The 16205-nt window shown below is 38.3% G+C and overlaps 1 protein-coding gene across 6 annotated transcripts in view; it reads left to right on the top strand.

Moving 5' to 3' along the window:
- GUCY1A1 (guanylate cyclase 1 soluble subunit alpha 1) overlaps positions 1-5653 on the top strand; it is a 61830-nt gene extending 56177 nt beyond the window's left edge. For all 6 annotated transcript variants that reach the window (XM_049632316.1, XM_049632318.1, XM_049632321.1 and 3 more), the window contains exon 10: positions 3736-5653. In XM_049632316.1, the coding sequence (XP_049488273.1) occupies positions 3736-3937 (202 nt within the window). In that variant the 3' untranslated portion in view covers positions 3938-5653. The remainder of the gene's footprint in view (positions 1-3735) is intronic.
- The last annotated feature ends 10552 nt before the right edge of the window (positions 5654-16205 follow it).

Genomic DNA, 16205 nt, shown 5'->3' on the forward strand with positions numbered 1-16205 from the left:
ACTTTAAAGCCACTTCTAAATGCTGAATATTTTATAGAAATTTACATATAAAGTTATGATTATAATTACCATATTTAAGGGGTGCCTGGGTGGCTCAGTCGGTTGAGCGTCTGACTTCAGCTCAAGTCATGATCTCACGGTTCATGGGTTCCAGCCCCACATCGGGCTCCGTGCTGACAGCTCAGAGCCTGGAGCCTGCTTCAGATTCTGGGTCTCCCTCTCTCTCTGCCCCTTCCCCACTCCTGCTCTGTCTCTCTCTGTCTCTCAAAGGTGAATAAACGTGAAGAAAAAAAAAATTAATTACCATATTTAACAGGAAATGTTGGGATAATGTGGACAGAAAAAAAGAAAGCCCTTAATCACTTACAATTTTATGTTTTTATTTATCAAACCTTTATAGTTTCGGGCATTTTTATAATTATTTTTTAAATATTTCAAGCATACAGAAAAAAATCAAAGAAAATATGATACCCATGTGGCCAAAGCTAATATTTAATAAATGTCAGCATTTTGCCATATTTCTTTTGAGATCCCTGTTTTATTAAAAAATTAAAATATTCTAGGCCCCGGCCCCTGCTGTCTGACGTGCTGGACTCTGTGCCCCATAGGGTTTGTGGGAGTTGCTGAGAACATGTATTTCCTACAGACGGACAGGCTCCCAGAGAGAAAGGCAGGAAGGCACTGAGAAGAGCATGTTCAGCAGCTTCTCCCAAACTCACCAATAAGACACATTGCTTCTAATTACCAGGAAAGAAAGTGGACAGAGAGAGGCCAGGAGGCTAAACTCTCATTTAGGTACCTGCAGGTAGAAAAGCAAAACCAGAGAAAAATTGATTCCCATTCGACCTGCCCCTATCCTTTCACGACTTGCCTTAAATCTGTTGAATACTATGTTTTTGAGATTTTTTTTTTTTTGATGAAATGTAAATCTAGTTCATTTATTTAAACTATTCCTAATGCAGTGGTGTGCTGGTAAACCAGCACTGGGGTGGTGGGGTGGGAGGATGGGGTGGGGCAGGGTAAAGTGGAGAATCTCTACCTTTTTAGCATTTACCAATTTCTGTGGTGTACCTACTGCTACCATAGCAAGTTTCAGGCTACAGATGGTTTCATTGGCTCATAAAATTCCTGAATGCTTAATAGTTGGTCCTCCATAAGCCAGCATGAGCTAGATCTAGCCTGGCACTATATGTGCATGTGATATAATACGTATTCTAGAGTATGAATAAGCCATGTACAGCGATCACATACCTATAAATGGTATTCCCAGATCATAGGCCATATCCAGTTCAGCTTTGCTGAGCATCCATTAGCTGTCCAAATTGGTCTTGTCGATTTATATTCCACCAGCGGTATATGAAGGTTTCTATTCCTGAAATGTTACCAGTATGAGTGTTGAGTGATAGCTAATTGATGCTTAACCAATCCTGTTTAATCTGTTTATTTGATCTTCACAACTGTCCTAAGAGACCTGTACTATTATTCCTTTTCACAGGCTAGAAAATGGACACCTTTGCTGCTATTCAAACTTAGGTCTACCAGACTTTGAAGCCTATATGTTTAATACTATGGAGTTCTGTAACTTTTCATTATATATTACCAAATATTATGCTTTATAAATAATACACACTTAAATATTTCTGGATCATGACTAAAGCATCATTTCATTAATTATTTTTCAGATTGCATATTCATTGATGACTTTCCAAAAATGAGCTAACTGAATACTCACATGTTCTTTTCTACTGGAAGACTGTCATTTGTGAGACCTAGGTTTCTATTCAGTTTTTTTTTCCTTCATTGCATAGAACGGTGTCACAGTACCAAATCTAATGCAGCACCATCATCCAGTTGCATCAGGACATGACATCACAAACTAATGAGTAGGAGGCCATGGTCTGGTTTAGGGCCCAGAACTGACAACATTTTTTTCATCCATTGCCTGAATAATAGATTAGAAAGACACTTATTAAGTTTGCATTTGACAGAAAGCTAGGGAAGCAAGTATAAAGAGGAGCCAGTAACTTCATCAGTAGGATTGGAATTTAAAATGAATTAAACTCATATGTGGAAGAAACAAAACAAATGAGCACAGGGAAAACAGAGAGAGGGGCTGGGAACCAAGAAACAGACACTTGGGGCACCTGAGTAGCTCAGTCAGTTAAGCATTCAACTCTTGATTTGGGCTCAGGACCTGATTTCATAGTTCACGAGATCAACCCTCTCATCGTGCTCCATGCTGTCAGCAGATTCATGGTCTCTCTGTGTCTCTGTCTCTCTCTTTCAAAATAAATAAATAAACTTAAAAAAAAAAAGATACAGACGCTTCACCATAGAGAACAAACTGATGGTTACCAGAGGGGAGGTGGGCAGGGGGATGGGTGAAATAGATGATGGGGATTAGGGAGGGCACTTGTGATGAGCACCGGGTGTTGTATGAAAGTGTTACATCACTATACTATACACCTGAAACTGATATAACATTGTTTGTAATATAAACTGTATGTTAACTAACTGGAATAGAAATGAAAACGTTAAAACAAATTAAAAATAAATAAATAAAATAAAATGACTTTACTGTACTGGACAAATAGTAGTAAATAATAAAATTTGGTCAACAGATAGATATAAGAAGAAATATTTCAAATACCAGGTAGTTAAGAAGAGTGTCAATTTGTACAATTAAATCTCCTTTTAGTCCTACTAACCTAGAATTCATATAAATTCTATTGAGATTCAAATGTTATTCTCACATTATTGGCATGTACCTTATATAGAATTTTTCTTCTATAATTTATTGCCCTTGATTGCTTCTCAATAGTGTTTACAAAAGGAATGAATTGCTAAAGGGACAATGTTATTTGTCTTTCAACTTAGGAAGCCTTATTCTAGAACATGATGTTTCTGCATGGGCTTGGGGTTTTCTTGCTATTATTAGACTTTTGGGTTATTTTGCATTTTCTCCCAGTACTGTGAATTCATGGTTAAATGAGTTATTGATTATATCTTTACAAAAATATTTTATAATTACTTTTCCTAATAAGAGTGAATATATTATTTGGTAGAATTGTTTTAGTTCTTGTGAACTGATTCTTCATTGTTCTTCTGTGAAGATGTTTGTTAACATCATTAAGATCTGTCAATCATACTGAAAATGGCTGCTTTATTAATACAGACAGTCCTCAGCTTTCAATGATACAACTTAACGAATTTTCAACTTTACCATGGTACAAAACCTACATGCATTTAGCACAAACCATAGTTTGAATTTTGAATTTTGATCTTTTCTCTGGTTTACCAGTATGCCACATGACCCACGTTCGCAAACAGGGGTATAAACAACCCATACACTTACAACCATTCTGCACTCGCACAATCATTGTTTGTCACTTTCAATAAAATATTTGATAAATTACATGAGATAATAAACGCTTATTCTAAAACAGGCTGTGTGTTAGAGGATTTTGCCAAACTGCAGGCTAATGTAAGTGTTCTGAGGACATTAAGGCAGGCGAGGCTAAGCTATGATGTTCTGTATATTATGTGTACTAAATGCATTTTCAACTTACGATATTTTCAGTTCATGATATTTTCAATTTATTAAGATGTAACCCATCATAAGTCAAGGAAGATCTGTATTTTCAGGAATATTCATTTTTAGGTTGTCTTTTCTTGCGTAGACAGTTATATCGGTAGTAGATTTTAATATTGATATTTTTATCTTAATCTTTTCAGATTACTCAAAGACTGTCCTGGTTTTGTGTTTACCCCTCGATCAAGGGAGGAACTCCCACCAAACTTCCCCAGTGAAATTCCTGGAATCTGTCATTTTCTGGAAGCTTATCAACAAGGAACAAATTCAAAACCATGGTTCCAAACGAAAGATGTTGAAGATGGCAATGCCAATTTTTTAGGCAAAGCCTCAGGAATAGATTAGCAAAATGTAAACCCGGTTATTAGGCTTGGGTTTTGACTCCTACGAGCATGTGTGGAATCTCTGAAAGCACTTTAAGATTGCAGATGACTAAGAACAATATTCAAATTTCAGGAGCTAAGTCACCATCTACTTTTTCTTCCATTTAACGTGACAAAAATGTATTCACTTCAATACTTCAAGTCTTCAGAGAAAAAAAAAGGAATGAAGCCTCAAAAATGACATTTGGGGGATATTTCTGTTACTATAACAAACACTTATTACCTGTACTCAAAACTCAGCACCTTGTACATATATCCGGTAATTGTAGTGACATGACTTGCACAAACTGATGGGGTTACCTGCAGTCTGTGCCCTAGTGGAATGGTTGTTAAAGTGTATTTGTGATAGTGTTGCCTTAAAAAAGCTTTCTGAATAGAAATGATAGTCTTTGATACCATAAGCTCTTTGAACCTTTCAAGTCTGCCTTTTCTTACATTTCTTCATTTAACTGTTGGCATAGATAACAAAATAGGTTGAGTATTTTTTCTGTTGCACTGTTTCTTCTCCATTTTTTAAGAAGATAAGCAATTATGGGTTAGATGCAATATGAATATAAAATAGTTCCTCTATAAATATCAAAGACTGTTTTATAAAAATATCTGCCATAACATAATGTGTCATATCAATAAATATCGACTTTTGTTTGACATTATTCTGCACTTTGGTAAAGGCTATTTTCATTCATGTTAGCAATTTAATTCCTATTAATTCATATCCAGGATACAAGAGGCTTATAGCCAATATAAAAATGCAATAATATCATTCTAATTTAATTAGAAGTAACATGGGAGTAATGTAAGAATCAGAGAATATACCATGAAGTACAGAAGTAAAACATTTAAACACACACACACACACACACACACACACACACACACGTAGAGTGATTTGGATCTATTTCAGCAGCCATTCTGCATTGCCATGTTGAGTTCTATAAAGTTCCAGTGAGAAATTTAAGTTCAAAAGTGGGAAATGAGACTTGTTCTTTTTGCCAATAGCTTATTTTTTAAGTATTTGTGTTGGACACTTTGGTGTGTATGTATATCCTAAGAATCATCAAGTTTTTTTGTCTAATCAAGTACACATCTGTGAATTTTTCTATTCTATTTGAGATATCGCAATGTTATTTTTTAAAGAGAATGTTAGTATTGATGAAAATGATTCTGCGACTTCATTATGGAAATTCTAAACATTTTTCTGGAGCCGGAACTTTTTTTTTTTTAATGACATTAGCCTAAGCTCTCTGAAGAAGAGAGTAATCTACAGAGTTTGGTTTTGGATAAGGATTTGATTTTTAAAAGAGCTCAGTTTCAAAGCAGGAGAAAGATGAACATTGCAATCTTTAAATCAGTATTAGCAGAGTCATTGATACACTAGCCTGGTGACCTCAGGAATAAAAAGTCACCATTCATTGACCTCTAGCATCCCCAGCTTTCTACTACAGATATGGCAATGATTATCATTTATTAAATGATATCCCAACATCTTGAAGCACTGATTATATCTCACTAAATACCAATCCTATTATTGGAAAGTATCACAGGTCTTGGGAAAACAGAATTTTGGAATGAACCCTTATCATAGCAAAATAATAAGAATTAAGGGATTAAAGGAAATTAAAAAGCATAGAATAAAATGTTTTCTTTATCAAATTTTTTTTTTAATTTTTTTTTTTCAACGTTTTTTATTTATTTTTGGGACAGAGAGAGACAGAGCATGAACGGGGGAGGGGCAGAGAGAGAGGGAGACACAGAATCGGAAACAGGCTCCAGGCTCCGAGCCATCAGCCCAGAGCCTGACGCGGGGCTCGAACTCACGGACCGCGAGATCGTGACCTGGCTGAAGTCGGACGCTTAACCGACTGCGCCATCCAGGCGCCCCGTTTATCAAATTTTTAAACACACCCCAATCTTTTAATAATTCATGTTCTAAGTTTGTAAGTTAATTAAAATTCAAAAGTATTTTCTTGGTATACACACACACAGAACCAATGGAAGACAATGTAAACAATGTGAGTAAAAGCTATATGGGAATTCCTTGGACTATTCCTGTAACTACTCCATAAGTTTGACATTTTACCCAAATAAAAAGTTATCAGAAATGTATTTTCATGGAGAAATTAAATCATCTGTGATAGATAGCAAGCCCAGCCTACAAAAGCACATTAATTACAAAAGATTACCTTGTGGATTATAAGTAAGATGAACATACATTTCCATGATAGAGTGTGTTCAAAATTCACAGTGTGGATGGCAAGAACATTAAGGAGTCCCTTTTGTCTCTCTTTCTTATCCATTTTGGAGGGTAGGGGTTATGGAGACATTTTCAGATCCAGACCACTGATGGAAACCAGAGACCCAAGAAAGTAAGTTTTCAAGGAAAGTAAGGGATCAAACTAGCACCTCTGAGGTTAGGAGTGGAACTAAGGATGAAGGAAAAAATGGACAGAGAGGGCCTATGACGGGGTTGGTGGCTAACGCTTCTGAATATTGTTGCCAGTTCAACTATTCTAAAAAGTAATGTGGGTCCCAAGAGGGCTTCCCAGTCAGCCTGCTTCTCCTAACTCCAGGAATGCCAGGAACTGTTCCTTCAGTTCTGGTTTTACTGTCTCCATATGTGGCTTCTTATTCCTTCTGTATCTCAAAAGATACCTTTTCCTGGGTTTGTACACATAGTTATGAACTGGTGCGTCAGGCATTGGAATTTCATATTACTCTAAAGGCCATTAGTCCTTCAGAACCTTTGGTGGAAAGGAAGGAAAAGTTACTTCAACATTTTTTAACCTTTTCTCCAAATTACTTATCCCTCATATTGCCTGTCATGCCAAGGCCGACCTTTCCAGTATTGTCCTATGGTTAAGTTAAAAGCAGTCATAGGATGGAACAAGATGTTCTCTGGTGGGCCCAGCAAGCTGAAGAGGTGAACGAAGGGGAGTGTTTACTCCACATAGTGTCTAGGGTATAGACATGGCTCCCTGAGACTCCCCAGCTGGGAAAGTGCCAAACTGGAGTTTTACATGCAAAGCCCCAATGAAGTCTAGGGCTATACAATGCTTTAAAGCAATTTTCAAATCCCTGTTAAAGCAAGAGTTAGTAGTCCCAAAAAGAATAAGTTAATGAATTATTGTAGTAGTTTTAAGCATGTGGATTTTACCTGGATAAATCACTATTAAAAAGTGAAAAGAAGAGGTGCCTGGGTGTTCAGTCAGCTAAACATATGACTCTTGATTTCAGCTCAGGTCATCATCTCAAGGTTGTGAGATCCAGCCCCACACTGGGCTCCATGCTGGGCAAGGAGCCTGCTTAAGGCTCTCTCTCTCTCCCTCTCCATCTTCCCCTCTCTTGCTCATGCATTCTTTTTCTCTCTCTAAAAAAAAAAAAAAAAAAAGTGAAAAGGAATCTCTCATACACATTCATTGGGGTGGCTTGAGAGGTCATTATCTTTCACTGAACAATACAACATAAAACGTGTTTTGCCTGATTGTGCACTTTGGTGGTATTTCACTCATTAGATGGCTGTACATGGAAAGTTACACGAAGGCAGATTTGAAAGGTGGAAGGATTGGGGGATATGGCCCTGTGGGAGGTGGGAGGGCAGTACTGGAAGGAGCTAGGCAAAAGGTGTTGCAATTCCTTTGTTGAAGGACTTACCATCTTCTGCAATGCAAGAACTGAATGCTACAGAAACCCTAGATAAGTTCAATCCTCTTGTCTAAATACAAGCTAAAAGCAGGGACAGCTTGCTTTATTGAGCAGAGAACACCAAAATGTAATTTTTAATCAAAGTTTACAGTGTTAAAAATGTACATTTGCGGTTAGGATTCTTCCGAAAGCCTGGGAGATCTTTGCATCCTCTAGTGAGAAGGGGAAGCATCACTCCTGTCCCGAAAAGCATAAGCTTATGGAAGTAATTAGTCCTTGGGAGTCTTTGTTGCACTCAGCCTTCTGCTCTTAGCCACCACTGCTTCCAGGTTTTACATAAAGTGCAAACTTCCTTTTAAGTGCTTCTTTTATTGTGTTGTTGATATGCACTCATTTGGTATTGTTACTTTAAGGCACCTCAAACATTTTACATTTTGTTGCCATCTATACATTTCCTGTGAAGCGGCTTTGCTCTGAACCTGTCACACCTACATCTGTTTTGACTAACTCACACAATCTACACAGTTTTTCATTCAAAGCTCTTCCCCTACCTACCCCCATTTCTTCTATTCAATGCCTGAAAAAAACAAAACAAAACAAAAACAAAAAACAAACAAAAAAGCATAGGTTTTATAAATGCATAGATTCTGATTTAAAAAGAATAAAAACAAACTAAGCAAAAGGAGAAAAAAGGTGATATTTTAAAAGCCATGCTTCTTTTATCATCAGTACAGATTCTTTTTCATCATAGTGAATTTACATTTCAGGAAAGTGTTAATAATTTAGATTTAAATACCAGGGTAGAAATCAGGACAAAATTTAAATGGCAGATCTAGGACTTTTCAGATATTCTGGTAGAAGATTTTGGATAAAGTTGTGCTGCTTTTCCTTTTTTTTTTTAGTATTTAATGTCAAAATATTACATTGCAAATAAACCTTACAGATTGTGAAGAAATTTGCTTGGCATAAAAATGACTTTGCATAATGTCTAAACCTTAAAGTATCTGCTAAGATGTTTGTTACATCTGAAATGTTGCCAAATCCATTTGTATTGAAGAAAGAACTCTGAGGTAGTCTCAGAGAAAATTAAAGCAAAGCGAAACAAACATACAGTTACGGGAGTTGGACAAGCCCACATAATACATTGCAGAATAGAAGGGGCAAAACTGAACTGGTCGAGAAAGTTATAGTGATAATGGTCATGGAATTCTGTGCCTTCAGAGAGAGTGATGACCAGTGAAGCAGGGATATGCAGCATCTAGGCACAGTTCAGTTACAATAAGCCGACTTTTTCCCCAAACAAATTGTGTCTTGGAAATTTGAAGTGAATAAAAATATATTAGTATTTGAGAATATACTGTTCCTTCACCTCCTCCCACATGTTAATTAAAGATGCCTTGCAAAATCTTATGACAACTTAACATTCACTAATCTAGAGCAGTGTCTTTCAATCTTTGGAGTCCTGTACAATATTAGTAAGATATTTTGGTACATGGACAGTATATTATCAATACATAAGCATAAATGTAAATATTACAAAGATTAATGATTTATAAACATAATATGCTACCCTCAATCTGATATACTATGGTATAGTGGTAAAGCTTATTTTATTTTTTGAATGAGCATGAATATAAATAAAAATTCTAATATTTTCTTCACTTAACCCGAGTGAATCAATCATCTTTATATTTTACTTTGGAAACTGCTGCAATAGGCTAGTGGGTCTTCATTTTCACTGAGTCCTGTATCACTATGAGAACTAGATAAAAGATGATTAATACAGACCATCATCCTTCCAAAAATGTGCATATGACCTTATACCCTAAGACTTACCTGTATTTCCAGAGGGCTCCCTGGATTCTATTCCTAGGCCACTCTTGTTAGGTAGCATAACCTTCAAACTGAGAACTTACTAGAAGAGAGGAAAAAATAGTAAATAATGTTTGAAATGAGAAGTGTACAACCAGGAGAAATCAGTGACTTTTGGTTTAGATGAAACCACTTTTGATTTTTGAGGAATAAAGGGAATTAGTTTATTTGGTACTATTCTGTAGAATAATTCATGGGGCTTCACATATAGGCAACTAACGTTTCTTTTCAGCCAATATTTAACATATCTCTCGACCTATTTTTCTCTAGTTTTTGGTAAATGTGTATGCTAGAGGTATCCCAATTTTTTTTTTCTAATTTAAGTACTTCTTTTCACTTTTCCTCTATGTGAAATAGAATCACTGTTGGACCTTGCATTGAAAACCTTGATACTAACAACACTCCTTTTATTATTACTTTCACAGGTGATATTTTAAATAACACATTTATTTTGAGTTCTGCCTCTGGCAGAGTTGCAAGTCTATCAAAAAGTGATCCCGTGTCTCAGAAGCTTGTTTGTGCTGCCACATAAATATTGTAACAAAAGTGTTAAATAAAAACCTTTTTAAAATTTAAAACTAGTGCTGTCTAAAAAGAAAAATGAACTGTTGAATCAAGTGAAAGCAATGCTGTTTCAAGCAGCACAAACACATTTGTTCTCATGTAGGTCTTGCTGCTACAGATAGAGGGAACCTCCAACACAAGAGTGTGGAAAAACAGGACTGACAGCTATTATCCCTTTTCAAAAAGTTACAGTTAATGATGGTATTAATGTAACCAAGATACGTTTCATTAGGTATGTAATGCTTTTATTTTCAACAGAACTCACATCCAAGTTTTTCAAGTCACCCATAATATCAAATTATTTTTTAAACCTAAACTTAAGAATAAAACTGTGCTCTGACTACCCAAGTGTAATGGTTAGTAGCATAAGCTTTGGGGACAATTTGTTTTAGGTACAATCTGCTAAAAAAAAAACAAAAACAAAAACAAACAAACAAAACCAAAAAAATGCTTTCCATCACTGCCTTTGTATTTTGTAGAGAAACAGGAGTACAGACTGCCTTTGTTCTACACTATCTTTTCAGGATGCTTGTATAAGAAATCATCTTAGAAAATAGAGATGATGTTTTCCCTTGAGCAAAAAGACAGGCATATTTAGTGGCCATTATAAAAATTTCTGTTCCTAAGCTCAGGGCTTCTTTTTTATAATGCAACTCGCTGTGTGTACAGGGGTTCTCTCCCCTTTGTCCTGTGGAAATTGGGACCCAGGGAACCAGTGCAAGATAAAGCTGATGTTCTCTGTCTGCTATCATAGTTGTGAGAAATGAAGTCTTTAATCTCTGACCCAGGAATCTTGTGTCTTCTGGCTGCATCCACATAACTGTGTCATTTTAACTTGTTAATTTGCAAATGGTGTAAAATCTCACTCCTCATAGTTATCAACAGTTTTGGCAAAGAGGATGGAATGTTGACAGAGACATGGCTTCCTGGAAGAGAGGGTATGAGGGTCTTGTGGGCTGATTTAACAAGGTTTGAGGGACGAGTCTGTAGGAATCAGGGGCAAGGATGGTGACCAAATTGTATGTTCGGCAGGGTGATAAATGGTCCTCCATTTTGTTGTCTGCTAGTGAGGAAGAATTAGAGAGGAATTTGCATGTCAAGTATCAGAAAGAAGGTTCAAAGCCAGTTGCCTGAGCAGCAGCTTGATTGTTGCTTACACTCCCCTGGGAGAGAAGACTTCCTCTCTAGTCAGGCTGCCAGCCCCAAGTCTACCTCAATATCATAAATGGTAGAAAGAACAATCCCAGGTTAAAAGAAGTTTCCTACCCTTTTCAGACAATAGTTACTGAAATATACATTTACACTCAAAGCAAAGGAAGGAAATCTGCATAAACCAGGTGAATTATTAAAATTTCAGATTGCTCACTTGGGAGAGGAGCATGCTGGATGCACAATGCTCGTGAAGGAAGGATGGCAGTAGAGGGAAGTCTTAAGGCTTAACCCTTCCTGCAATCTTTCATGCTAACCTTAGATCTCTTCAGAGATGACAGTTAAAGTTCTTGATGTTCTTTTCAATAGTCCTGGCTGCCATAGGGGAGCTTGGTTCTTTTGGGGAGATTTCCCTGAAACAGACAAACTCCCATGGGAAACCACAGTAAGGCATTGTTATGGGTTGGACTGTATTACCCCAAACTCATGTGTTGAAGTTCTAGTCCCACTACATCAGAATGTGACCTTATTTGGGAATGAGGTTGGAACAGATATAACTAGTTAAGATGAGGTCATACTAGAGCAGTTAGGCCCCTAACCCAATTTGACTGATAACCTTATAAAGAGGGGAAATTTAGACACAGACAACACAGGGAAAATGCCATATGAAGATTAAGGCAGAGATCAAGGTGATGACTCTACAAGTCCAAGGAAATGAATTATTGCCAAGAAAAACTAGAAGCTAGGTGAGAGGCATAGGACAGATTCTTTCCCACAGCCTCACAAGGAACCAACTCTTCTGACACCTTGATCTTGGACTTCTTGTCTTCTGTACTGGGAGACAATAAATTTGTAATGTTTAAGCCACCCAGATACTTGTTTCAGCAATCCTAGCAGCTAATACAAGCATTGGCCTATATTTGGACTTTTAATGCTCTGAATTGGATTTACAATGCTGCTCAAAGTGACTCACTGGAGAACGAGAGACTGAAATAGATCAATTATTGAAGGCAGACCTGCAGCCTTGGAAAACTCCCCTAGACCTTACATTTAAATTGGGCAAGAATTTAAAGATATTTTCTTAGTAATGAGGCAACAATTGCCCCGGACTAAGGTGATCTCCTTAAGAAGTTGCTGTTGTCTAAGTCAATCCCTTGGCAGCTAAAGCGAGCAAACCCCAAGCCCCCAGTTGGAATACAATGTTGCTGTGGCTGCTGAATCAAGGGATGTCCACCTGCTAGAGTGTTGTGCAGAGTCAAAGACTTTGGAAGTTCATTTTTTCAATCCATGAGCTACCACCAGGTGCTCCAAACTAATAGTAGATGTTCCTTGCTTAGTGGATTAGAGCCACTCTTGGCCTCTATACCCCTTGACCTATCCTTTCTTCTCTACTCTGACCTCAATTGCGTTAAGGAGAAAGACTATTATGGGTGGGCCAAGGAAAATCAAAGGTAATAAGCTCTTGCCTAAATATCTGGAGCTGGGAGGCCTTTGGGGAAGAGTAAGGAAGGAAATCAAATTGTATACCTCTGTTGTATACACATCATCATCCTAGCTGTCCTTGGTGGGATGGGGCAGTGAATTAAATTAATGGGATTTAGGCAGGAATCATAGTGGAGAAGGGAGGCAGACATACCTTGTGTTTGGGGCCTTTTAGATTAATTCAGTGCATTGTTGTCACATCAATATCTGAATGTATATTAAGATTTGATGTGTTATATGCTTGTGCTTCCTTTTTCCCTAAATGCCAGAAGGAATTCTGGAAGGAAGGAAGGAAGGAAGGAAGGAAGGGCAGCATGCTATTAGACTCTTGTCAAAACTGAATGCCTTACTTATAAGGGTCTTGTGACTGTCCAGTCTGATATTCCCATTTCAGGGTGGGTTGACTCTGCCTCAATAATTAACAAGGTGGGAATGGTCCACAAGCTTCACTAGGTAAATAGAAACAGGATATTCAAGCAGGCAGCAAGGCTGACATGAGCAGCATCTCCACTTTATAAGAAAAAGTGACAGCTGTCACTGTGGGGTAAACTTTATATCCTACTCTGCTGCTTAAAGGAAAGCTACTGGCTCAGTGGAGGCATTGGGTGACAGAGGTTTCCCACCTGTCTGGGCCTGGTTCACTGATGGTTCAGCTAAGCTAAAACCCAGTGGTGCCCTGTTATATTTTTACTTATTCTTGGGCTGTTGCTAATGTCCTGGCTCTTCGGACGGCTACATATTAGCAGACTAAAGACACCCCTCTCTGGGGCCATGAACAGTCAAAACAAATGACAATTGCTGAATCATTCATGTAAATGCCTGCGATGAGGATCTGTTCTCTAACGATATGGGATGGAATGCAGGGACTGAATGAAACTGCACCATTCAGATTTCCACCATCACTACTCTGGATCCATCACTGTAGCTAACATAGCAACACATTTGTCATCATAGGTCAGGCATAACAATGTGTTTCAGACCTTTGACCCTTTCTTGAAGCATTGTAGTCCTTGCACATAAGCTCTATATTGTTTTAGGCTTCTTGGAATATTTACAGTCTAACAATGCTGTAGTTTTTAGTGCAAAAGCCACTCACCAATGTGCTGAAACTCAAATTTTCTTAAAAAATTTTTTTTAAATGTTTATTTATTTTTGAGAGAGACAGAGACAGAATGCAAGTGGGCTGGGGCAGAGAGAGAGGGAGGCACAGAATCTGAAGCAGGCTCCAGGCTTCAAGCTGTCAGCACAGAGCCTGACGCGGGGCTCAAACTCATGAGCTGTGAGATCATGTCCTGAGCTGAAGTCGGATGCTCAACCAACTGAGCCACCCAGGTGCCCCTGATACTCAAATTTTCACCTCCATGCTTCTTACCGTCCTCAAATACTTGTATCATTGACTACTAGAATGAGCTTCTCAAAAATTGACTACAATTTTTTTGACAGTATACCCATCACCTTCCTTAATAAGAAAGTTTGATTACTGAATGCAGTTGTCTGAAGAAAGGAATCATCTCTTCTAGGCTGCTTCTTGGATAATGAACAGAATGAAAGGGATAAAGAGCTGTTAAGTAGACCTAATTTAAAAATTTGGGATTTTGCCCTCACTTTTCCTGGACATGATGCTTCTTTCTGTTCCTAACAGAAAATCCCAGGCCAGCATAGCTCTCCAGCCTCTAGGTTGGCACCCCATATACAATGGGACCTAGAAAATTCAGGCTTAATTTGAGTTTAGCCGCTTGGATTCCCTTGTTGTGTTAACATGGTCCTAAATCATAAGGATGACCTCTTGATTGACTGTCATTTTTATTGAGTCCCCAGATAGGCCAAAGTGGGGAACTCAATCCATTTTTCTAAATTTCATTAAAAAATGCCCTTGTCTTTCACCATCTAACCTTTCTAGATAAATGGTCTGGGTGTAATTAGAGGAAGATTTTAAAAAGATGAAGTCATAACTACTAAAATAAGACCCAGATTCATGGTGGTGAAGCAGGAGCAATAACCCTGGCACCCGGGGAGCAAACACTTTGAACCCCAGGAGATGTGGTAGAGGGAAGAATATTGACGATCTTTATCATTCGGAACCACTCCTGGATCCTTTCTCATAAAAGAAAATGCTCTAATATGGCTCTAAACTGTTTTAAATGCCTTAACTTTTGCTGATTACTGGCTTGCCATTTCCTGTGAAACAACTCTGAACATGAATTAATTACCCCTCCCTTAACTTTACTGAATCTATCAGACAGGAGATGGCTGTAGCACATGTGCATCCTACACAAACTACCTGTGTTCTCCACCCCATTCCTGTGACTGTTGCTCAGTCATTTCATGGACCCAATGAATACCATTGGCTGGTGGCATGGATCTACAGCACAGCTTGGGCCATCTGCCCCCAGTGCCTCCACGAACAAAGACTAGACTCATGTATTGAAACAGAACTGGGCACCCCAATGTCTACTAGCTTGCTGGGAAGCAGCAGACGAGGCATTATCAACCTGTGCCCCCTGAATAAAGCAGGATCCACTTGAGAGATCCCAGGAATGGTAAACAACGCCATTTCCTTTCTGGGGACACCACATGCGACCTGGGACCGTATTCCCTGTGTGGATGCACAGCATTAATTTTCCTTCATTCTGAAAACAAGTGACTTGTACTGTAGGGGTATGGAGGAATAAGGAAGGAATAGGAGACCTTCAAATGTTTAATGCAACACCCAGAGTAAACAACTACAGCTACAGAGATCTCTCCAGAGTGGGGCCATCCTTGATTACTCAGGGAAGCTTCCTGGAGGAATAACTGACTGGTTATTTATGCATACACTGCAAGCAGTTGTTCCTGTGATGGGAGTCATACAGTTAGAATGGTGCAATTAAAATTTCCCCACCTTTAGCTGAAGTCAAAGACACTACCTAGGCCCTCCAAGGCATTACACTCAGCCTCAACTGACTGGTCTGGGTGATTGTGAATGATGATAAAATTGCCCTAAACTTTCCCCTTGCAGGTCAAAGTGGAGTCTATGCAATCTCTAACATAACCGAGTGGAGAGGTCACTACAAAAACTTGACAAGAAAGCCACCTGGCCTTCTAAATTAGATCTGGTGGTTTTGGGGGCTTGTTCAGCTGTCTGGGACTCTGGGGCAAGGTTGAGGTCAGTACTTCATCATGGGCTCATTCTGTTGCCCAAGTGCTGTTGACACTAGCTATAATTAACTGTTGTATGAGCCAAATTGAACGGATTTGGACTCAGCTCTTTCAATTAGATTAATCAGAGTGCTATACTTGTAAAATTCACCAGAATCCAGGATGGTGTAGAAACAAAGGATGAATATGGTTGGGAGATCATTTTCCATGGACCCCTCATATTCGTGTGGGTCTTATGACCAGAGGCTCTGACTGTCTTTTTCCACACTATCTTTTTCAAGGATGTTTGTATAGCAAACTACTTTGGAAGATACAGATAGTATCTCCCTCTGGAGCAAAGGGAGGCAGCCTTACAGTTCAGGATAAAACACTTAGGTTCCCTA

This window comes from Panthera uncia, chromosome B1, assembly GCF_023721935.1.
Source record: "Panthera uncia isolate 11264 chromosome B1, Puncia_PCG_1.0, whole genome shotgun sequence".
Taxonomy (NCBI): domain Eukaryota; kingdom Metazoa; phylum Chordata; class Mammalia; order Carnivora; family Felidae; genus Panthera; species Panthera uncia.